This window comes from Malus domestica, chromosome 03, assembly GCF_042453785.1.
Source record: "Malus domestica chromosome 03, GDT2T_hap1".
Taxonomy (NCBI): domain Eukaryota; kingdom Viridiplantae; phylum Streptophyta; class Magnoliopsida; order Rosales; family Rosaceae; genus Malus; species Malus domestica.
In genome coordinates this window covers 33,758,931-33,783,457 of record NC_091663.1, presented here as the reverse complement: position 1 = coordinate 33,783,457, position 24,527 = coordinate 33,758,931, and the positions used below count along the sequence as shown (strand labels likewise).

At 39.4% G+C, this 24,527-nt stretch overlaps 2 protein-coding genes and 1 long non-coding RNA gene across 3 annotated transcripts; 2 read left to right on the top strand and 1 right to left on the bottom strand.

The window, feature by feature from the left end:
- Positions 1-204: 204 nt before the first annotated feature.
- LOC103432105 (uncharacterized) lies at positions 205-2,322 on the top strand. The gene is made up of 2 exons (XR_528970.4): positions 205-663; positions 2,175-2,322. It is a non-coding gene; the product is annotated as an uncharacterized lncRNA (long non-coding RNA).
- A 3,558-nt stretch (positions 2,323-5,880) lies between these two features.
- LOC103427372 (solanesyl diphosphate synthase 2, chloroplastic-like) lies at positions 5,881-9,984 on the bottom strand. Its single transcript, XM_029100308.2, has 6 exons — positions 9,120-9,984; positions 8,858-8,982; positions 7,520-7,647; positions 7,333-7,436; positions 6,862-6,989; positions 5,881-6,695 (listed from the first exon to the last, which is right to left on the bottom strand). The coding sequence occupies exons 1-6, from the start codon at positions 9,355-9,357 to the stop codon at positions 6,147-6,149; spliced, it is 1,272 nt and encodes a 423-aa protein (XP_028956141.2). The 5' UTR covers positions 9,358-9,984; the 3' UTR covers positions 5,881-6,146.
- A 6,921-nt stretch (positions 9,985-16,905) lies between these two features.
- On the top strand, positions 16,906-19,347 carry LOC103432055 (fatty-acid-binding protein 3, chloroplastic). Its single transcript, XM_008370223.4, has 5 exons — positions 16,906-17,289; positions 18,092-18,193; positions 18,355-18,510; positions 18,596-18,810; positions 19,037-19,347. The coding sequence occupies exons 1-5, from the start codon at positions 17,085-17,087 to the stop codon at positions 19,193-19,195; spliced, it is 837 nt and encodes a 278-aa protein (XP_008368445.3). The 5' UTR covers positions 16,906-17,084; the 3' UTR covers positions 19,196-19,347.
- The last annotated feature ends 5,180 nt before the right edge of the window (positions 19,348-24,527 follow it).

The following is a 24,527-nucleotide window of genomic DNA, read 5'->3' as shown; positions in this document are numbered from 1 at the left end:
TACACACTCTAATTTGAAAGTTTTTTTTTTTTTTATTTTAACATGAAACACGTAGGTCTGAAGCAAATTAATCTCCCATCTTTTAGATGATAACGATGGAACGCTATGAGACTGAAAGCACTGGAGATTATTGTTAAAAGTACAGAAGAGAAAGGCACCGATTTGAAGTTTGAATGGCGCCTTTTAGTGTGAATCTTTTTAGTTGGGCTTCTACTATTCGTTTCAGAAAAGCCTGTTGTAAAAATCCGACCCGGTTTGACAGGTCTTCAAAGCTTAAAACCCTAGGACCCGACATCGACCAAAATCAGAGAATGTGCCATTTGACCCAAAAGAGCAGCGATGTCAGTGTCTGAAGAAAATGCCAACATTCGAGACCACCACCGCCGCTTGCTGGCGGCGAAATACGAGCTAAGGCGGAACCTGTACAAGGCCCTCTGCAAGGACCCAACCCTTCCCAGCGATCTGCGCGAGGAGAACCGCTTCAAGCTCTCCAAGCTGCCCCGGAACAGCTCCTTCACGCGCGTCAGGAACCGCTGCATCTTCTCCGGCCGCCCACGCGCCGTCTACGAGACCTTCCGTATGTCCCGTATCGTTTTCCGTGCTCTCGCCTCCAAAGGCATGCTGAATGGCGTTAAGAAAGCGTCTTGGTAGCCTCCCAAAACGGTAAGTTCTCAAGCTCTTCGTTTCTATTGTTTTCTCTCCTTTTTGTTTGCAATTTCTTCGCTTTCAGAAATGGGTTTTGTGATGGTCTGCTAATTTTTATGTTTTTGAATATTTATGTGTCATTTGTTCGTTACTGCAATCGGTTTCTTACGGAAATCAAAACTTTAGTGCTGTGGAAGAGATTTGATGCTGAGGAAATGGCGAAAATGTTTAATTGCGAAATGAAAACCTTGGTAATTATCAAGAAGCTAAGTTTTTATAGTTGTACAAGTTTCGGTTGCGAGCGTCACAGAGTCTTCAAAATGTCATTGTGTATGGGGTTTGATACGACATCTTAGATTTCTTTGCCAAGCCTGTTGCCAGCAATGTCGACAGGTTGTTTACACAAGCTTGAAAATTGGCCGTCTTGGATGGCGATTGTCACCATTTCTACAAGTTTGTTGTGGTATTTGAAAACGATGGAATTAGAAATAGGGTCTAATTAGAAGAAAGGAAATAGTGGCCCGAAACAGAGAAGTAGCTGTTAGGCTCGATAATTAACTTTCAGGAGAAATAGAGGAAGAAACTGTATGCAAATGCGATAAGTTTCTTTTGCAGATGCTTCTTTTAAACAATAAAATGGCTTCTGCTTCCAAAGACACTAGACTTAGCAATCTGTATGGAATTTTTCAAAGGGGAAAGGTTATGAAGAGGAGGAACTTAATAGTTTGTGCTTGGATGAAACAAAGGTAAAATTCTGATTGCACTAGAAGTCAGTTTTCTTGAATCATCTAGTAGTGTTGACATCACTCAAATTTCATTTAGCAGTGATGGAATTCTCGTCCCCTCGCCCCTTTTGTTTCTTTTTTTTCTGTGGCTCCAAGAATTATTTTGAACAAGTCTCTAGGATTCGATAATGACTCTATAATGTTATGGCGGTTGATGTGCCGAGTGCTGTTAGATGACTTGTACTTAAAGCATGAATCATTTATCCTTTTGTTGCTCATTTCCAGGAATAATTACTTAGGTGTATCATTTTCATATCTGTAAATTAAGTACTCAATAAGGAGATTGAGTTCCGAGATTCGGTGGCTAGTGTTTTGACCTTCTTGGTGAAGGTTGCATTAACTGCTCATGTTTACCATTTGATAACAGAGGTATGCAGTGATATATTACACTATATTGATTAACGGGGTAATGCTGGCTGTCTAGAAATAGTGCTAGTTATCATGTGATGACGAACAATATTTGCAATGTCAGAAGCAGGACTTATTAGAACATTGTGTAATTCACTGTCCTTATCTCTATCTGCCTGCCCTATCTGATCTGTTTTGCTTGATCTTGTTAATTTGCTGCTTTGGCAATTCAGTGCAATCGACTCTTGGTTTTTCGTTTAATTAATTTCTGATTTCTCCAGACCGATAGAACCTCCCATACTAAGTTTCCGTAGTTCTGTTTCAGTTCACTGTTGGAACTTACGACTCTACTTTCTGTTAGTGACCTTTTCTATTCATCGCTTGTTTTCCTTGCAGATTGCTGATAAGACTGCAGAAGTCAGTAAAGTTCATCTGTTGCTATGTTACTGATCGGAATACGACAGACTGGTCATTCCCTTCTTCTTCTGGTTATGGTAAAAAGTAATACGTTTATTGGTGTTGAATAAAAAAGTTTTAGGCTTAACGATTTGCGCTTACATTGTTTTTGAGTCGAAGTATGGAACAGAGCGTGTGTGCTTCTTCGTGCGCGTGAACATTGTTCGTAGGAGAGGAAACTAACAGCTTTAAGATCAGAAACAAGGGAAGAAGCTTTTGAGCTCTACTTTGAATTGCTTGATCATAATATAACTCAAGGTGCTTAACACACATGACAGCCTACTCTGAATCCGAAAAGCACCCAAAGAAAAGAATTTGTGTACAGGTAGAACACAGGATAATAAAACTTGTCAAAACTAGCATTTCGATTGATAATATGCTACACGTCATGATCGGAATAAGAAGGTTGTGTCAAATATGTTAGATGGCCACTAAGTTTTGTTAAAAAACTGTCGATGGCCGTCCCAACCGCCAGTATACAAATATGTTAGTGATTATCACAACCTCAATGATCCAGCAGCCATTCAATGTTGAGAATGAGTCCCACATTTATGGGAGGAGGGGATCTTGCATGAGGGCTTATAAGAGGTTGTGCTACTTCCTATATTTCTTATTGGTTTTATAATGAAACCTCAATTTTCTTCATTCAAATCTATACGCACTACTCCTAAATGGAGCTCTATTGAACCGAAACGTCCAATGCATCTTCAATTAAGAACAAGCCATTAAAACCACCAAGAACATGCCATTCAAATTACAAGTTACTAACCTTTTTAAAAAATGTAGATGAATTACTTGTTTTACAACAAAACCAACACTCCCAAAGTACAAAATGCAGTGAAAATTTCATTGCAATCACAAAAATTTTACCAAAACCATAAAATCAACAAACTAGAACAAAAAAAACAGTAAAAATTGCACATACCACAGTCGTCTGCTACCTGTCGCTGTGCTTGGGATCGACAAAGTAGGTGACTTTATCACCCTGCATACCCAGGACACGCTTGGTCACAATCTTCCGAGGGTCCGTCGGAGACCAAACCAGGACCAAATCGCCGGAACCCACCATCCCAATGCGACCAGACACGTGTTCGGAGAGAAGCATGCCGGAGATGTTCAGGGTAGGGAGCATACTGGGGCCGTAGAGGAGCAGAGGTTGGCGTCGGTGGCGTGGAGCAAACCCATGAACTTTGCTAATGTTACTGACAGATCCATGGCTTCTTTTGCTACGTTTCTCCATTGTCCCCAGTCGCTCAGAAGCCTCATCTCCTCTCTCTCTCTCTCTCTCTCTCTAGAAAGCTTGAATGGCTGTAAATTTTGTAAGAAATTCGACGAATCCGAGGAAGTGTTTGGAAGATTTTGTGCGGTGGGTGGTGAATTTGGTGGTGGTGGGTGGTGGTGATGTCGGGGTCGAGAGAAGGGTTTAGAGTTGACGGTTCAGGGTTACGGTTACGGTTAGGGTTTAGGGTTTAGGGTTTAGGGTTTAGGGGGTTGGGGTTTCGGATTTAGGATTTTGGGGTTAGGGTTTAGGGTTTAGGGGGTTGGGGTTTCGGATTTAGGATTTAGGGGTTTGGGTTTGGGTTTAGGTTAGGGGTTAGGGGTTAGGGTTTAGGGTTTAGGGTTTAGGGTTTAGGGTTTAAGGTTTTAAGGGTTTTAAGGGTTTAGGGTTTAAGGTTTTAAGGGTTTTAGGGTTTAGGGTATCCAGGTCAAAACCGACCCGATCCAAAAACCCAGATTCGACCCGATGTTCATACCCGACCCGAATCCGACCCGACTCCATACCCGATGCAAACCAGGATCCGACCCATGGGCTATATCTGATCCAATCCAAATTTGACCCGTAACCCCGAATTCGACGTGTTTGACATCAGACCTATTTAGGGTTTAGGGTTTAGAAACGAACCAGGGTGGAGGAGCAAAGGTAGGCGTCAGTGACGTGGAGCAAACGCATGAACTTTGATGTAGTTGCTGACAGATCCACGGCTTATTTTGCCATCAGGAAAGGCCGAAGGAATTTGTGTATCAGGCCAAGGGAAAACGGGGACGAGCAAACGAAAGGGTCGGGTTAAACTATAATTTAGCGGGTGGAATTGGGCCGCTCCACAATCAGAACATATGATCCAACCTAACCCATTTAATTTAGTTTTTTTTTTTTTAAACCAACGGACCTCTCTAAAAATGCTTATCTAATAAGCACTTCAACTCATAAGTGATTTTGCAAGTTTTTTTCCTAAGAAGAATGTAAAAAATTTATTAATAATTGAAGCTTTTTATTTGTAGTCAGAGATTGGAAGGATATATGGATTGAAACATATTTCATGTTAGTTATTCATTATCTTTTCAAGACTCCTAATGCGGTCTCTTGGTTTCTTATGGTGGATTGGTAAAATCCTCTTTAATGATTTTGTCAAAAGTGATTTATATGTATACATATTTATCGACAAGAAAATCTAGTTGCTTATTCTTTAGCTTCATTTGGGGCAGAAGTTATGCTTATCACTGGTGGTCTCCAGTTCCAAATTTTGTTGTCTCTACCCATGCTCGTGACATTTCATTTTGCCCTTATTATCGGTTTCATTGATCATTTTGTCATTGATAATCTTGGCTTTGTCCCCCGCTTGTATTTTTCCTTTTTCTTGCCCTTATATTTCTTAATAAAATGAAAGATCGGCGGGGGACTACTATAATAAAAGAAAGTTTTTTGTGGTACTTCTACAAACTTGATATGGTTCAACCATTGACGGTCGGATATGGTCATTAAATATCAATTTAGGGACGTATTTTAGCCAAAAACTTAAATTTGATATTTTAGATCATTCCTTCATAATAAAATTGATCATTTGATTTTTTTTTTTTTTTTTTTTTTTGGATTGGTTGGATTTCAACATTGGATCGACATGGTCTAAAATATCCATAATATCCCGATATTTCCATCGAAATTTCCGTGTTTTTGGACTACTGATATTTTTTTGGACTACCGATATTTCCGATATCATCGATATTTTAGACCTTGCTAAGTCACTCATGTATCTTACCATACAATGTATAAAGTGTAAAATATTGTACTAATTCATTATATATAAATGATTATGGTGTGCTTAAACTTCTTTCATTAATTACTACATATTTTCTACACTCACAATGTTTGCCAGCTCGCTATATAATCAACTTAAATCAGTTATATCTATCATGCAATGCATTTCCATCCAATTTTTTTGTGATAAACTAATAGATAATTGACTACATAAACATCCTGCAAAGTTTCAATAAAAATTTCCAAGTTTTTCTTACAATTTCCGTGGTTTTTATTCAATGTTTATCGATATCGATAATATCCCGATATTTCCATCGAAATTTCCGTGTTTTTGAACTACCGATATTTCCGATATCATCGATATTTAATACCTTAGATCGAATTGAATATCAATATTCAATGACTTCAAAAGAACAAACCTAAATTGCATATACTCTCCTTTTTTTTTTCTTTTTTTTTTCTTTTTCTGAAGGTACTCAAATATCACAAAAACTTAAGAATCAAGACATAATAAATTTACGAGAAATTTCTTATGTGACAATCATTTCCGTGCACGCACGAATGATATACCAAACATGGAATTGTTGAAGTTCAAAGAACAACAAGGGAATATTTTTGGTGAAAATTATTGATGACCTCAGAATTTTATTGTCCAACAATGGTGAAGTATTAATTTCATTTTTATGCCAATTTATGAAGAAGGTGTAATTAAATCAACACTATAATGAGCTTCAGCTATAGCATATATACCTTTACCCAGAAGCACTTTTTGTACATTTGCAGAAAAGTGCTTGCAACGGTTGAAGCTTTCAATCTTTTACCTTTCTTCCTTTATGCTTACCACAGCTATAAAGGCTTTCCAAAAAAAAATTAGCCCTCTAATCAATCCGTTGAAGATTAAACATCACCATATCTTCCAGAGCCAATCGAAAAGCAGTCTTGGGAAGACACTCGAGATTTTGGATTGCAAGATGAGCTTTCTCTTTCGCTAATTCTTGTGCTTGTTCAATCCCCCCACAAGCCTTAACCAATGCAATGGCTTCGTCGAGAGAACCAGTCTCGCTGAATTCTGAATCGATTATATCTCTTAGTTTTGGTTCTTTCTTCAAAGCAAATATAACAGGGGCTGTCAGGTTTCCTTTGGCGAGGTCAGTTCCAGCAGGCTTACCCAGCTGCTCCGCGGACTGTGTGAAATCCAATATGTCATCAACAACTTGGAAGGACAGACCAAGATTCTTGCCATAATCGTACATTTTTTCCGTTACGTAGTTGTCAACCCCACTAAAAATAGCAGCTCCTTTGGTACTTGCAGCAATTAACGATGCTGTTTTGTAGTAGCTTTTAAGCAAGTACTCCTCAAGTTCGACATCGCAATCAAACAAGTTAGATGCCTGCTTTATCTCACCACTTGCAAAATCTTTGATAACCTGCCATAGCATTAACAGAATTACGTCTAAATTAAAGGTTGCAAGTATGCAACAGACTGCAACCTCTTTCTAATTGTTTTATTCTTCAACTTTTGAGTTTGAAGTCTTTTAGAAACAAGATCGCAGTCCATGAAGGCTTCGAGAGTATAAACATGACACAACTTACCTGGCTGATGAGCTTGATGACCTGAAGGTTTTCTAGATTTGCAAGATACCATGACGACTGTGCAAACATGAAGTCCCCAGCAAGAACTGCCACTCTTGTACCAAACATTTGATGAACGCTTTCTTTCCCTGCAAATAAGGATCGAATTCATTGGAATTGGATCTATGGGGATAAAAGAAAACAACTAAATGAAACACTATAAAATAATAAAAGCATGAGCAATATGTGGTAGTCGCTTTGTGCTAGACATTCACTGGCAATGATTTCTAGATAGCCGCTGCCCTCAACCGTTGCAGACATTTCAGGCATTCATAAGAACGAGGAATTTAAGGTAGAAAGTTTGTTGAGAATTTATGGACAGGTACCGTAGTAGCTAAAATTTTGGGCCAAAGGTTAGGTCTGTGATATATTTTGACACAGACATCTCTATAACTTTAAAACTGACATATATAAGAAGATAAAGATGTCTACCTCGTCGCATGTCACTTTCATCCAATACATCATCGTGTATTAAGCTAGCTGTATGGATCATTTCAATTATCTCCGCCAACCGCCGATGCTCTTTGGTAAGTTCCCTAAACAGAAAAGTTTAGAGTGAAGTCAAAATCTGTTAACCTCATACAATACTCACTGCTTAAGAACATTGGATCAAACTCACTTCAACCCAACTAGTTCTGCTGTTGCTCTGGACACTAGAAACGCCAATGCAGGCCTCATCCTCTTCCCACCAGCACCAAAAATCTGCTCTGCAGCTGACATTAAGACGGGGTTTTCTGCACCAACAATCTGAAACAAGCATATTATCACAAACTATCCTTTCCACTTAAAGTAGATATAAACAGAAAATAAGGCCTGATAATATAATCTCAGCACAGGTCACCCTGACACTAACGTGCACTAATCTAAAATTTCCATAAATCATCAAGCACACAACTTTTTAATCATAAAGCCGAGCTGAACCACGAGGAGTAATGCGATAAAACATTATATTCACATGGTTGATTTTCTTAATACTTGCTAAGTCAACTATAATTATTATATTAGACAATCATGTACGCTATAGGACATCAGAAATAAAGTCTATGACCATTTTGGTATGACAAGGGTGCCATAATCGGCAGCGAGAGACTGGAAAAAGTTAACAGTACCAGGATGATTGATAAGAAGTTTTCACTGTACAGCAAGCTCAAGACTGGAAAAGTGTTCCCAAGAATGCAGCTCACTCAAACTAATGAATATAACACCACCAGGACAGACAATCACACGAATTTCTTCCTTTTGGAATCGGCAAGATTGGGAATGAAGGCAGGGATGATGATGATTTCGAAAATATAAAGAAAATTCGTAAATGGGATAAGGTAAACAAGAAAGAACAGGGTAAAGATTTATATTGCCTACCCAAACCGCTGGGACAAGGGACTTCTGACTTTTGCGATTGGATATGCATGCTCAACTATAACTGATAAGCAATCAAATGGATAACAGCATGATCTACATATAATGGGAAGGCATGGAGAGAATAAGTGAACAAGGATTATATTCATACCTACGGTCAATAAAATGGGAAGGGCAAGACAACCTCCAAATAAGCTTGACACTTCAACTTATTAGTACATTTATCAAAACGATTCTGGCTTTAACAAGGACCTATGTACCTATAAAGAGTTATCCGTCATGATGTCAAAACATAAAAAAGATGCCAAATTGCCAGCTTCTAACCGAAGCACATCACCACGCCAACAAACATATGCACACATGTATTCTCGTTTCTCAGAGTAGTGTTGAGACTTTTTTTTCTAAAGGGCCTCAAGAGAAAAGGTCAAAGTGCTTTTTGTTCTTGAAAGCAAACATAGTATCTAATAGATATAAGTATCAAGCGGAAAAAGATTGTTTAAAACTAAACTCAGCTGGGCCCGGCACGAGACATTCTACACCATACACTTCCTAATAGATATAAGTATCACACGGCACCAGGAAATCCAAAAGGAGCACTTACTGACTGAAGATTTTGATTCAATGTCAGGAGGTCATTAGCAACAACTTCAAACAAATTTGTCAGCGAAACCGGCTTTCTGGATTCTTTAGTTAAATTCAAGACAAGTGGAAGACCTTGAGGAACACCTACAACGGTAAAAACAAGAACAAAAAAAATAAAAAACTGTAACTTCAAGCATTTGATAGAAGTAACTCATATGGTATTGAAATAAATTGAATTAATTAAAAGTTCAAACTTGGAACAAAAAGTTCTATTGCCTTACCATTTAGCAGAGCCTCAGCTGCCTTTTTCGGTGCTGGAGTCTCAGCTGTTTTCATTGAAGAAACTCCACACCGAATTCGATTCAGCCGAGCTCCATAACCTCGACAACTCCCCATGGAGTTTGTCTTTGAGTAATTCCTTACCGAATAACGATCCAACAAAGCATTGGAAGAACACCCACAAGCCACAAAATCCAACACTGCTCTCCCATCAAGAGTGTGGCATGTCATTGACATCATTCAAAGAAAAAACCCAGAAGCCAAGGTCACCAAAACTCAATAACCCACAAGCCAAAACCACCAATACCAAAAACCCAGAAAGGAAAATCACCAAAATTTTCTCAGAAACGAAACGCCAGCAAGAAAATGGTCATTAAAACAGTTGTGGGTAATGAAGAAAACTCTGCGAAAAAAATCAAATGGGGCCACTGGGAATGGTTTCTGTTTTAACATTGAGCACAAGTTGGAATAGCAATTGAGTGAATCCAAGAAGCCCACATGCACACACACACACACACATATATATATATGTATGTATGTATATGTATATATTTTTGAGAGAGGAGAGAGAGAGAGAGTTCTCTTTGCTCCTCCTTATCAGTTGGAGAGAGTGAGAGAGATGAGTGACCCTCAGAAAAAGAGTTGGGCCTTTGTATTGTGGGGAGAAGTTTGAAGAGGAAGTGAAGTGCTTTTAGGTTTGAATTGTATTTATGGTTGCAAATGCTTTGTCCTTGCAATTTTTCAAGTTTGTTGGTCAGATGAGAGCCAGAAAATCAATTTCCCTCTGAACGACTGGTGGTCATCACATGGATAGTGGATCTTCCACCTATCAAGATTTTTCTCTCAAGAATGTCCTGAATATTATTCTATTGTCTGATTTTTTTTACCTCTTTTGCAAATGGAGTAGGATTCTCTCATCTCCTAATCTCTCTCCTCTTACATCCCTTCCTATTTAAACGGTTGCGATTACGCCGTGTCTACATTTTGTTTTGAATTTTTTGTATAAAGAATAAGACAAAAAGAAGAGTGTGAGAGGAGGGGATGAGAGAGAATGGTAACAGGAAATAAGAGAATCCTACTCATTTGCAAATTATTGTAGTGTGATAAAATTATTGCCCAACTTTTTTTTATTATAAATCTACACAAATATTAACCCAAATAATTATTATTTTGTGTATGTGTAGATGCGGGTTAGGTCTTCTTTTTTTTCTGTTTTTTTTGTCAACAAGTGTAGATGCGAATTAGGTCAGTTGCGTAAGGTACTGTACTTGTTTGTATAAAAGTTTGAATTCTCATAACCGTATGTTAGAGCACTTTAGTAAATTTATGGGATTAGGTCAACTGCGTAGGATTACACAGAAGAAAATATATCATGTGGTCTAGTTAGATTATATCGGACAATCACATTAACATGATAGTTGTGAGGACGCTTGAGGCCCGGAGATAAAAAAATAGCTGTGCAGATATCAATTTATTATATGTTTTATATGTATACATTATAATATGCAAAGTTCAATGGCTGAGTGTTCACCTTTGCATTAAAAAAACAAAAAGAAAACAATGGCAAGCTAATTAGAAGTTTTAGAATGATAACAACACCTCTCTAATTTTTTTTAAGTCGAAAAGGAACACCCAAAGGTAAATATATAGGAATGTTCAAACACTAACCAGTTAATAACTTAATATAATGTTTACTATTTATTTGGGCATCCTTTATAAAATAATCTCATAATCTAAACTGTTCATTCTTTTTAAGTTATCAAAAATTGTGTCCGTTTATTATTGTGAATATTTAACTATATGTCGATAACATTGTATCCGTTTATTTATCAAATCACTGAACGGCTACCAGTCTTGGTAAAATGCTTGCAAGGATAATTTTCAATTATAAACTAAAACAATGATTAGTTTTTAAATATGAGGAAATATCGTAAATTGAGCCTGAAGGAATAGTTTATAGGCACTGAAACTAATGGATCATATCTTTGCCCAACCTGACAGCAGCTCGTTGTTAGACTCTATCTTTGCCCAACCTGACAGCAGCTCGTGTGTTAGACTGTGAGTCGTCACAGGGAGGAGCTGAGGTGAGTAACCTGACAGAAGCTCACGTGATGCACATTGCATGGTATTGTGGACCATAACTGTGATAATTTCAATCATATCATGATTGATTGGTTGTGATAAAAAAATGAGTTTCAGCTAATATTTGGGATGTGTTATTCACGCACATTATTTTTTTACTTCTCACACCTCTTGTCGATTTATGTTCCTTAATCTTCTTCAATTCATTTGATCCGATGGTCGAAAATTAGAAGAGTATATAAGAAGTAAAAATGAGTGTGTGGATATCACACCCCTTAAAGTTTGGTCCTTTGTGTGGTTATACCAAATTTGGTATATGAGAAGTACCTAAAGTGAAGGACAAGAGCATGAGCACAAGAGAGAGAGAGCTATTTTAGCCATTGAAACAAAAAAGTTGAGGAGAGGAAGAAGAAGAAAGTTGAAATCTTTTGTGTTTTCTGATGGTGGAACGGAATCAGAGAGAAAGAAAGGTCGGATTTTAAAGTGGGAGAAAAGGTCAAAGTGTAACGGCTATCTTTTAGTACCGGGGGTCAATCAATTAGTGAGTTAAGTGATCCGTTTTGGGATGCTCTTGGAAGGAATTGGATCCTCTCCTAAGAACAAAATCAGGATCCTGCTGACCAGCCCATGTAAGCCGTTAGATGTTAATCTAACGGTTACAATTATTATAATTTTTAGAATAATCTCCTGTTTATAGCTATTTGATCAAAATCTAACGGCTCACATGTGTTGATCAGAAGGATTATGAGCTTGAGCTCAAGAGAGGATCCAATTCCTTGGAATTCTCTTGTAAAAGTTGCAAAGATTGGAGCTTTTGAGAACAACTTCCACGTATAGAGGGACTTTGCGTCTCCCTCACATCATCAGCCACCTCGGATTACACCCCAAGTTATTGGAGTGACCGACCGACTGCTGGCTTCACAGTTCACATTAGTAATGATATGCTTGCCACATTTTTCATATCATATTTGGATAATATTTTCAATAAAAATAAGATATATCAACGTATGTGAGTTTCATTTTTATTAAAAAGATGATAGAAATGTGACATGAAAAATATAGTAAGAATAACATTTGATGCAAGAGCCACACGGTGTCTTTTTCTTGGGTATCCATATGGCACCAAGGGATATCGAGTTTACGACCTTCACACGGGTAAAATCTTTATCTCCCGTGTTGAGAGAACTTGTCCCACTACTGCACCTGGGTACAATATTCCTTGTCAGCAGACTACCACATGGTTTCGACTCCTGTGCTCTGATGTGTTGCAGCATGGGCAGCAAGCACGCCACCTTTACCACATTTGTTTATTGCATGCATTTGTTTAAATGCATGCGTGTGTGTAAGATGTATATAAAACAAACTGCCATTACAGCAGTTAATTAATTTTGATACACAACCAAATATTAAACTTAATATGGTATCAGAGCACAGATAATCCTTTGCTCTGCTCTGCCTTCACTCTTCCGCTGCTATACTGTGTACAGCCACAACCTGCTGCAAGCTGCACACTCGCTGCACACTCACTGCAAGCTGCATACTCGCTGCCTTGCCAAGCTACTACACAGCCATCGTCGCTGCACACTCACTGCAAGCTGCACACTCGCTGCACACTCACTGCAAGCTGCATACTCTCTGCCTTGCCAAGCTACTACATAGCCATCGTCGTTGCTCTACCTGCTAGCCATTAAGCACAGCCGCAGAGCACTGCCATTAAGCACAGCCGCAGAGCACTGCCAAGCACAGCCACTGCCTGCCGACATGGCAACTGACTCTTCCAGCAAACACACCATGGCTCTCACTTCCGAGCAATATCACAACCTGCTTGCACTCCTTGATAAGAGCCAATCCAACTCCACATCTAATCATGTCGGTACCACCTCTACTATGAATAATTTGTCAGATAGAGTTTTTTGTGCTTCTGCTCTCAATAAGGGAAGAAACTGGATTTTCGATACAGGCGCCACAGACCACATGGTCTACTCACCAAGCTTAATGACCACAAGTGTTCCGGTATACAATCGACAAGTGCACTTACCCAATCATGCACTTGCCGATGTCACACACATTGGCACAGTTCATCTCTCGAATGATCTCATCCTTCACAACGTGCTTTGTGTTCCATCATTTAAACTGAATTTAATTTCTGTCAGCAAACTCACTAATACCTCATCTTGCTTTGTCATCTTCACTGATAAAATGTGTCTACTTCAGGGCCAACGATCGGGGAAGATGATTGGGACGGGAACTGAACGAGAAGGACTCTACTACCTTGATAATGTGATGAAAACCACGTGCAATTCAGCGTCAATTGTTTCCTCTTCTTCTTCTCAGCTTTGGCATCAACGCCTTGGCCATCTTTCCAACACGACCTTACGGCATCTCTCTACTTGCATTAAAAATTTGAATTTTTGTAGCATTGATGATTGTTTGATCTGTCCATTAGCCAAACAAACACGTGCTCCTTTTCCTTTGAGTTCTATCACCACAAAGGCTCCTTTTGAGTTAATTCATGTTGACATTTGGGGAGGTTACCATGTTCCCACTATCACAGGGGCACAATATTTCTTAACTATTGTGGATGATTTCTCAAGATGCACATGGGTTTATTTAATGAATCACAAATCAGATGCACGATCTTATCTCATCACTTTCATCCACCTTGTTGAAACACAATTTTCCACACGAGTCAAGGTTCTTCGTAGTGATAACGGTCCAGAATTTTTAATGACCCAATTTTTTTCAGATAAGGGGATTCTCCATCAAACAAGTTGTGTCTCTACTCCCCAACAAAACGGGGTAGCAGAGCGCAAACACCGCCACTTACTCAATGTTGCTAGAGCCTTACTTTTTCAATCTCATCTTCCTAAGAAATTTTGGGGTGACGCAATCCTCACTGCCACTTATCTCATAAATAGGACTCCCACTCCTCTTCTTCAAGGCAAATCACCCTATGAAATACTTCACCACAAACAGCCAGCGTATGCACATTTGCGAGTGTTTGGTTGCTTATGTTTTTCTTCCACCCACCACCATCGTCCCACAAAATTTGATGCAAGAGCCACACGGTGTCTTTTTCTTGGGTATCCATATGGCACCAAGGGATATCGAGTTTACGACCTTCACACGGGTAAAATCTTTATCTCCCGTGATGTTATTTTCCATGAACATGTGTTCCCTTTTTCATCTTCTGCTGCAGTTTCACCACTTGTGTTTCCACATACTCAAGATACTGCCTGTGATGATCCCATCATTCATCCGTCCATTCTACTGGAGCAGGATTCCGTCGATCCATCCTCTTCTTCGCCGGTGAGTCCTGTTTCGGTTTCATCTCCTTTTCTTTCCACATCACCACCTCGTCTTAAACGACCCACTCATGCACCTGGTTATCTTCAACAATATCACATCGACATCAACCTCCCTTCTCGGTCTGTCCCTTCATCTCACTCGGCGTTGACCAAAGTACCAGGTACTCCTTACCCTTTGTCTGATGTCCTCACATACGATCGTTTATCTGCTCGACATCGTGCTTTCACCACTTCCATTTCAGCTGCCATAGAACCCAGCTCATTCTCACAGGCTATATGCGACCCTCACTGGCGTTTAGCCATGGAAGAAGAACTGGCAGCCCTTGCTGCGAATAGGACATGGTCTCTGCAACCATTGCCCCCTGGCAAGAAGCCGGTTGGATGTAAGTGGGTTTACAAAATCAAATTTCGATCCGATGGATCCATTGAGAGATATAAAGCACGCTTGGTTGCCAAAGGTTATAGCCAAATTGAAGGCTTAGACTATCGAGAGACCTTTGCTCCGGTTGCAAAATTGACTACAGTTCGTCTACTTCTTGCTGTTGCCTCGGTCCAACAATGGCACCTCCACCAGCTTGATGTTAACAATGCTTTCCTCCATGGTGATCTTGAAGAAGATGTCTACATGTCCTTGCCTCCTGGTTTCGGACGAAAGGGGGAGACACGAGTTTGTAAACTTCATAAATCTTTGTATGGGCTTAAGCAAGCCTCTCGTCAATGGTTTATCAAACTCTCTTGTGCTCTTAGAAAGGCCGGTTATCAACAATCCAAGGCAGATTATTCATTGTTCGTCCGAAACCATGATGGTAAATTCACTGCCCTCCTTGTCTATGTTGATGATATTATCTTGGCAGGAAATAACATACAAGCAATTGAAGATACCAAGTCTTTTCTTATGAAGCAATTCAAGTTGAAAGACCTTGGCCAATTAAAATATTTCTTGGGCATTGAAATTGCTCGCTCTAGCAAGGGGATCACCCTCTCACAGCGAAAATATGCCCTTGAAATACTTGAGGATGCAGGTCATCTTGGCGCAAAACCAGCCACCTCTCCTATGGAGCAAAACTTATCACTCAGAAAGGACGAAGGACAATGGGTTACTGATCCTTCCTCTTATCGACGACTTGTTGGGAGACTAATCTACCTGACAATCACGCGCCCTGATTTGGTGTATGCTGTCCACATTCTTAGTCAATTTATGGAGAAGCCTCGAACTCCACACTTGGAGGCAGCCCAGCGAGTCTTACGATACGTTAAGCACACACCAGGGCAAGGTATTTTCCTTTCTGCAAGAAGTCCAATTCAATTGAATGCCTTTTGTGATGCGGATTGGGCCAGATGTCGAGACACACGACGTTCTACCACCGGATACTGTGTATTTCTTGGAGAATCCTTGATCTCCTGGAAAAGCAAGAAACAAAATACCGTGTCACGTTCTAGTGCAGAGGCGGAGTATCGTTCAATGGCGGCAACTTGTTGTGAAGTCACTTGGTTGAAATCTGTTCTACAAGACTTGGGTATCAAACATAAACGTCCAGTCAAGTTATATTGTGATAATCAAGCGGCACTTCACATCGCTTCGAATCCGGTCTTTCACGAAAGAACCAAACACATAGAAATTGACTGCCATCTTGTACGAGAAAGGGTTCAAAGTGGAATGATCGAGACATCTCACATCTCAACCATGAAACAACCAGCCGACATCTTCACAAAGCCACTGAGCTTATACCAGTTTACAACTTTGCTTTGCAAGTTAGGAATAATCAACATCCATTCCAAACTTGAGGGGGAGTGTTGAGAGAACTTGTCCCACTACTGCACCTGGGTACAATATTCCTTGTCAGCAGACTACCACATGGTTTCGACTCCTGTGCTCTGATGTGTTGCAGCATGGGCAGCAAGCACGCCACCTTTACCACATTTGTTTATTGCATGCATTTGTTTAAATGCATGCGTGTGTGTAAGATGTATATAAAACAAACTGCCATTACAGCAGTTAATTAATTTTGATACACAACCAAATATTAAACTTAATATATATCAACGTATGTGAGTTTCATTTTTATTAAAAAGATGATAGAAATGTGACATGAAAAATATAGTAAGAATAACATTTTTGTTTCAAAGACAACCGTTATCGGAGATTCATCAAGTCCTACATAAAACACTTGAAACTGGTCAAATTTACCATTTAAACTTTGAGTTGTGCAACGAATACAACCTCAAACTTATATGAAATTGGTTTACCATCATCGTAGTTTCCAATTCTAATTAAGCAATAATATCAATAAGCTTTTAACTTATGAGATTGTATTATTGCATGGAGACGCCGCATGACAATGAATCCATTCCTTGTTTGCTCGTAGAGTCAGCAAATAATCGATCGACTAATGATTGGTTTTACAACGCTTGTTTCAAACTCCATTTATTAGTGCCCAGAGAGCTGGACTTCGGAACAGTTCTCCTTTATTTACTGCAGTAAAAACAAGCGCAGTAAAACTCCCATCTTTTTCACTTACCAAACAGTTTGATTGGAAAACCGAAAACAGGTTTTCCAGAATCCAAAAGGCCGAAAGCATGTTTGAAGCTCAAGCAATTTGCAGTCCCAAATGGCTCCAATCTCCCATTCCCACCAGGAACTGCATTCCCAAACCCAGAATTGGATTCCTTACTGGAATTTCAAAACCAAGTGTTCTCATTTGCCAAACCCCCATTCACTTCTCCCTTCAGAAGAACATTAAATCTCGGACCCCTTTTGCAGTGAATGCTTCCTCAACTTCAGGTGAAGTATTCCCACTCAGTTTCCTCACTTCTTTTTTCAGTTATCTGCAGAATTTGAACTTCAATTTGTTCTGTGTGAAATTAAAAAGGTTTTGGTATATTATTTTCATTTGAAATTTCAGTTGCCATGGTAATTATCTGCAGAGAATTTACTTTCTTTCTGTTTAAATCAAAACAGTAATGTAGAACAAGAAGAAATGCATCTGAAAATGTCCATGGGATAAATAGTGTGACTGCAGAAAGCTCTGGTAAAAATCTTGTAAATGTGGTCATATTTTTTTATAGGTTTATTGTTGTTGAATTGAGGTGGAGGACAGGAAAGCAATCAGATTTCTGGTCAGAGAGTGAGTAGTTTTCGGAAAGTCAGTGACTTTAGTCGATTTTGTTATTATATTGCTTCAAATGAAACAACAATACCTGGTGAAGTTGTAGAATTTGATACTGGTTTCAGAACTTTGAAAACATGGAGACAATCTGATTAAGATTTAACCTTATAGACACACCTAACTCCAGTTGTAAGACTTGGAAAGAGACTTTAAGAAAAGATATGGAGTACTTGGAGCTAACGGAAGACTTAGAGTAAAACTGAGCGCAGTGGCATTCTAGGATTCATAAATCTAACCGAACTTAGTAGGATAAAGCTTTGTTGTTGTTGTTGTTGTTGTTCTGCTTTTTCGTTGAAGACTGAGACAACGAACGAAGGTAAAGAAAATATATTTTGTTATATTTGGATGCTTATGCATTTTCTTTGATTGCATTCATAACAAATTCTGATGTATTTTTCTATATATACAAAACTGCAGTTGGAAGGGCAGAATATATGGAGGAGCCTGTTACCAAAGAGAAATTTCAAACATCTTTGAGTCTGCCAGGTTGCTCGAGTTCATTGACCTTGCTTGGAACTGGTCAGTTGCTTCATATCATATATACCAAAATGCATTCTTTCTAAAGAAAATTAAGATAGCCATGTGCTAGCTTTTGATACAAATTCTGAGATTATAGTAGCTTTTAATTAAATTGAGGCGAGGCATGTAGCATATAACTTCAATGTTGTCAATGGTTGCAGGATACAGGGAAAAGGTCTTTGCAATTATTGGCGTAAAAGTCTATGCTGCAGGACTATATGCGAACCAGTCCATCTTAAATAGTTTGAATGCTTGGAAAGGAAGATCAACCGCTGAGATTCAAGAGGATTCATCCTTGTTCAGCTCCGTTTTTCTATGTAATAATCATAAAAATTGTGCATCTTCCTTGCCACACACACTCGCATATAAAAAGGTTGCTAACGTTACTTTTCCTAAGTGCAGCTCCTTCGGAGAAATCATTACAGATTGTTCTGGTTAGAGATGTTGATGGGAAAACTTTTTGGGACGCATTGAATGATGCCATCTCTCCAAGAATCAAATCACCAACTCCTGTTGATGAATCTGCACTATCCACATTCCGTAGCATCTTTCAAGGGCAACCTCTTAAGAAAGGAACTTTCATATTTTTGACTTGGCCAGATCCTTCCAAAATGCTTGTAAGTATAATTTACTGGTTTCTTATGCGTGCCAACTAGTGCAGGCTTTTGGGAGTTCTATGTTTCCCTAAATTGTTTCTCTCGGATTTCCTTTGATACGCATTCCGATACTAGTTTGTGTTGCTTGCTGGTTTGCAAACGTAAACCAACATAGTTATGTTATACTTCTATGTAAAAAATTTCTTTGCATGCGATCTTACCAAATGAGATTTATTGTGATATTTAGGTCTGTATCTCGTCTGATGGGCTTCCGTCTGGTGTGGATGCTGAAATTGAATCAGAAAACGTGGCTTTTGCTCTGTTTGACGTATTCTTCGGAGATACTCCAGTTTCTCCCTCCTTGAAAGCTTCGGTTTTGAATGGACTGGAATCAATCCTCAAGTAGATGCTACAAGTAAGCTTTTTCATTTCCTCTGTTGGCCACTTGAGCTGATGTCTTTCGTTTATGTATCTATTTTTGTACCTTGGATTGGAGTTGGACCGGGAAGTGGTATAATTTCAAAGAAAATATATTGCTCAACCATCTTATGGTAGCTATCTTGCTGACTGCTCTCCGGTTAAAGTCCAACCTACAACACAAATAATGCTTACAGAAAAATAAGCATGACAGATAATGTCTGTTTCAGTTGCTCATCCACTTTTTGCATATCTGAGAATTACGAAAGAAAGCTCTAGGTAGAGACATTTTAGGCATAAACAGGCGTACAAATTTAAGTGTCTTATACAGGTTTGTTATTTTTTATCTTCTCTCTCGCATCTTGACAACCTCAGCATGGTAGGCCTCTTTGAAGGCTCCGGCTCGATGGCAAACTAATGCAATACTTAAAACAGTGCCATCGACCGAGCAGCAGCCAAACTGTCAAGTACATACTTAGGGTTGAAAAGCTGCAAGCAAGTTATTTTATATATGAAAACTTTCATACAGTCGAAGCCATAGTTCTCTGGCTGTAGAGCAATCCATGACTTTGTTGAGGTCATAAACTGAGAGTGTAGCATTGATCCCCGCCATCACTGCTTGATCCTCCATGCACCATATCTCATAGGCCGGATTAACCACCTCCCCCGTCGTTGAATCTTGGACGATGAATTTGTCTGGACATTTGAGTGAGCCATCGACGTAGCCTATAAGATTGTAAGCTCTCAGTATGGTGACGATCCGATACCTCCAGCCAGAAAAGTTGACGCAGTCCAGCTCCATAGGCATAAGATTGTGTATATTTGAGAGCAGATCAAAAATAGGACGAAGCTTCGAAGATCTGCAGCAGCAACAACAGTTGGTCGACGATGTCGAACAAGAATTAACAGGTGGAGGAGCCGCCATTAAAACTGGAATTAAAATTAATTAATTAACTGGATCTTGAAGAGAATGAATGAAAGGAAATAAAACTATAAGCGTTTAAATACAACTCAACCACCCCATCGATGCAGATATCATTGTCTTACTTAGGAATAGGAATCCGATGCAAATGTTATCTTCTTATCAAGAAAGGAATCGGAATATGATTTTCTTACTAGGATAGGAATTCGATGCAAATATTTTCTTATCAAGAATAGGAATCGGAATAGGAATATGAATCCGATAGGACTATCAAATCATCCTTCTTGGTTTTTTAGTTTTTGTTTTCATAAGAAAGCTCGAGGTGCAAACATTTTAGGTAGGGATGGGCATAAAAACCGCCAAACTGAAAACCAAATCAAACCATGTTAAAGATACAAAAAAGAAAAAGAAAAAAAAAAAACCATATTAATCGAAAAATTCAAAACCGAGTAACCGGACCGAGTCAGACCGGTCTGTGTATTACATTCTACTCTATTGCAATAAATCAACTGATAATTTGTATGCAGGTTCTGTTAACAAGGCTCATCCGCAGCAAGCAGTGACAATGAAAGTTGAACAAAATAAGGACACGGACCCAAATGGTCGACTTATACAACTTCTTTCACTCATCAAACGTTTTGCAACCCACGAAACTCTCCTCCTCATTTGTAGCCAAAACACATTTGAAAATTTATTGACATCAATCTCCGTTGCAATTCTCTTTTGTTGATGATGTTCAACATTATCCATCCTCAGTTGTACAGCAACAAGGAAATTAATAAGATCTTTTCTGGTTTTTTCTTATGAAGATCCAAATTGTTTGCCCAACTTGTCCTTCATTGCGAGAACATAGGCGACGAGAGCACGAACAAGGTGAAATTGTAAAACAACTGTCATAAGAAAATGGGCCTTGCAACCCTTTTTACTTTTCTTTTTAAAGATCTCGACGGCACAAGTTGAAATTTTATTAATAACAAAAAAAGTTACACCTAGTCAAGGCCTTGTAAATCCAATAAAAACGAATCTTCCTCATTATCCACTTCTGCAGTTCATACATTGTAGCACTACTACTTTGTGTGAGTACATATTGAAGACATTAATTTGAGCAAGAGAGGGAGGAAACATCAAGAGGGAACCGGTGTGGTGCGACATACTGAAAAGAGACAGTTGCACCATATGTAATAGGGTTGCCATCATTAACTAGGCACTCAATGTTGCTCAAGCGCCTGAAGATTTTAGGGTTAATCAGTCTCTCAGATTGAAATGGGCCACAACTCAGATGGATTTTCCCAAGCTTTTTGAACACTCTGCGTCCGCATTAGGCTCGATCGTTGCTGCAATGTGACAACGTACGTGTGTGAGATTAATAAACATGTAGGATAACACTTAATTAATAGTAACGTTCTCTTACTAGATACTTGACATGTTACATGGTAGTGTTCGATTCTTTGTTTCAGCTTGACGATTACGGGCATTCGCCATTCGGAACTTGCAAAGCATCAGTTATGATTAATGCACATATATCACAAAAAAGTTGGCCATAAAAGTTCAACGTTGAAATTAAAATCTGCCGTGGACATTTCCACTTTTGAGATACTGATATAACAGAAGACTAATCTACAAGATGTGGGAGGCAACTGTTAGGAATGTCGGTACTACAAGATAGAGAATGCACAAAGTAAAGTAGAAAATGGACACCAAAAATTTATGTGGTTCGGCAATTTATGCCTACGTCCACCAAACAAGGATCAATCTTCACTATATGAAAAGATGAGTACAACAAGAGTAGTCTTACCAAGCCAAAGACAAGGCTTGATGGATACAAGAAAGTAGGACACACACTTTCTATCACACTAAACTTCACTCACACAATGTGTAGTGGAACACTCTCACTCTCACTCTTGGAGTGGAACTCTAGCTTTGGACTTGATCCTTTGCTACTCACTACTCTCTTGATTTGTTGGTTCACTACAACATCACACCCATATTTATAGGTGAGGGTTTGGCATTCTACTAGTTTCTAGTGTATTCTTCAAACCTCTAGCATAGAAAGATCTAGACTAGCCACAAAAGTGTGGCTTCTAGATCTTTCCATTTGCAACCAAGGAAGCTAGTACTCTCTAGCTTCTTCCATCAACTTAATAACATGCTAGAATTGTCTAGCATGCTCCAGCCATCTCTCTTGCTTACTAGAATAATCTAGAACATTGATCATGGGCTGGACCATATACCAACAATCTCCCCCTCCAGTCCATGAGGGAGGAATTCCGATCATGACTCCAAGTTACCTGGAGTCCATCCCAGCAGCCTTAATGCAGAATTCCAACTTTGATTTTGTGACCACCTTTGTCAACATGTCTGAAGAATTATTATCGGTATGAATCTTCTTCAGCTGTAGCATCTTGTTCTCGATAGCATCTCTAATCCAGTGATAACGAATATCAATGTGCTTGGTGCGTGAATGGTATGCAGTGTTCTTGCTCAAATCCAGAGCACTCTGACTATCACAATAAACGCCATAATCACTTTGCTTAAAACCCAACTCTTGGAGAAACCGCTTCAGCCACAACAACTCCTTGCATGCTTCCGTAGCGGCTATGTATTCAGCCTCGGTTGTAGACAAAGCAACACACTTTTGCAACTTGGATTGCCAAGACACGGCTCCCCCTGCAAAAGTAAACAAGTACCCAGACGTAGATTTTCTGCCATCCAGGTCACCTCCCATGTCAGCATCTGTAAATCCTTCCAAGATTGGTTTGGAACCGCCAAAGCACAAGCACATCTTAGAAGTCCCCTTCAAATATCTGAGAATCCACTTAACAGCTTCCCAATGGTCTTTCCCTGGATTAGAGAGAAACCTGCTCACCACACCTACTGCATGAGCAATATCTGGCCGTGTGCACACCATTGCATACATGATACTTCCTACTGCTGAAGAGTAGGGAACAACTGCCATTTTCTCCTTTTCTTCATATGTTTTTGGACACGACTCTTTGCTCAACTTGATATGATTGGCTAAAGGTGAGCTTACCGATTTGGCTGCTTTCATGTTGAACCTTTCAAGCACCTGTTCAACATATTTTTCTTGTGACAGCCACAACTTCTTGGATTTTCTGTCACGAATTATCTCCATGCCCAAAATCTGCTTGGCTGGCCCTAAGTCCTTCATGTCAAAGGACTTAGATAACTCTTCTTTGAGCTTTTTAATCATAAAAGCATCTTGACCGACAATCAACATGTCATCAACATAAAGCAACAAAATGATGAATTTACCTCCAGAAAATTGTTTGATATAGACACAAGAGTCAGCATGAGTTCTCTTGTACCCATTACTCACCATGAATGAGTTGAACTTCTTATTCCACTGTCTCGGAGCCTGCTTAAGACCATATAAGCTTTTCTTGAGCTTGCACACCAAAGTTTCTTTACCCTTGACTTCAAAGCCTTTGGGTTGCTCCATATATATCTCCTCTTCTAAGTTACCGTGGAGAAATGCAGTTTTAACGTCTAACTGCTCGAGCTCAAGATCCATGCTTGCTGCCATACCAAGGATAACTCGAATGGAAGTCATCTTCACCACCGGTGAGAAAATCTCATCAAAGTCAACTCCTTTCTTTTGACCAAAACCTTTGACAACCAAACGAGCCTTGTACCTTGTCATGTTGTCGTCATTTTTCAATTTGAACACCCACTTGTTTTTCAATGCTTTCCTGCCCTTTGGAAGCTCCACCAGCTCATAGGTATCATTCTTTGATAAGGAATCCATCTCCGACTCCATTGCCTTCATCCATTTGTCACTGTCGTTATGAGCTCTGGCATCCTCATATGTTTCGGGCTCTCCATAATTAGTCAACATGATATACTCTGATGAAGAATACTTGGTAGACGGTCTTCGACTTCTGATGGATCTTCTGACCTGATCTTCATTCTCTTGCGGGGCTAGAGGCTCCCCCTGATTGGATTCTCCTTGAATCTGCTCTTCTTGACTAGGCTCCCCCTGATCAGCAATCTCATGGTCTGGCACATCTTGATCAGGCTCCTCTTGATCAGCATTATCTGATTCTGCAGGCACTTCATTGGCAGTTGCTTCAGGGATGTCATCGTGACTTTCTTCATCTGAAGCTAATGGATCAACTCCTCTGACTGCGCCATCTGGTTGTGCCTCTTTATCCGAATCCCCAATTGTTTGATCTTCATAAAAGACCACGTCTCTACTTCGGATAAACTTCTTCTGGTATGGGTCCCATAATCTGTAACCAAAATCTTCACCGCCATAACCAAGAAAGATGCACGGTGTAGCTTTGTAGTCTAACTTCGATCTCTGCTCTTTGGGCACATGCACAAAAGCTTTGCAACCAAACACCTTCAGATGAGAGTAAGACACATCATTACCAGTCCA

Coding starts and splice junctions, on each gene's coding strand:
- LOC103432055 (XM_008370223.4), top strand. CDS start 17,085: ATGTTTGAAGCTCAAGCAATTTGCAGTCCCAAATGGCTCCAATCTCCC. Junction 17,290..18,091: donor GAATGCTTCCTCAACTTCAG/GTGAAGTATTCC, acceptor ACAAAACTGCAG/TTGGAAGGGCAGAATATATG. Junction 18,194..18,354: donor ATTGACCTTGCTTGGAACTG/GTCAGTTGCTTC, acceptor CAATGGTTGCAG/GATACAGGGAAAAGGTCTTT.
- LOC103427372 (XM_029100308.2), bottom strand. CDS start 9,357: ATGATGTCAATGACATGCCACACTCTTGATGGGAGAGCAGTGTTGGAT. Junction 7,648..8,857: donor TGAATCAAAATCTTCAGTCA/GTAAGTGCTCCT, acceptor TGCTTGTTTCAG/ATTGTTGGTGCAGAAAACCC. Junction 7,437..7,519: donor GCAGAACTAGTTGGGTTGAA/GTGAGTTTGATC, acceptor TTTTCTGTTTAG/GGAACTTACCAAAGAGCATC.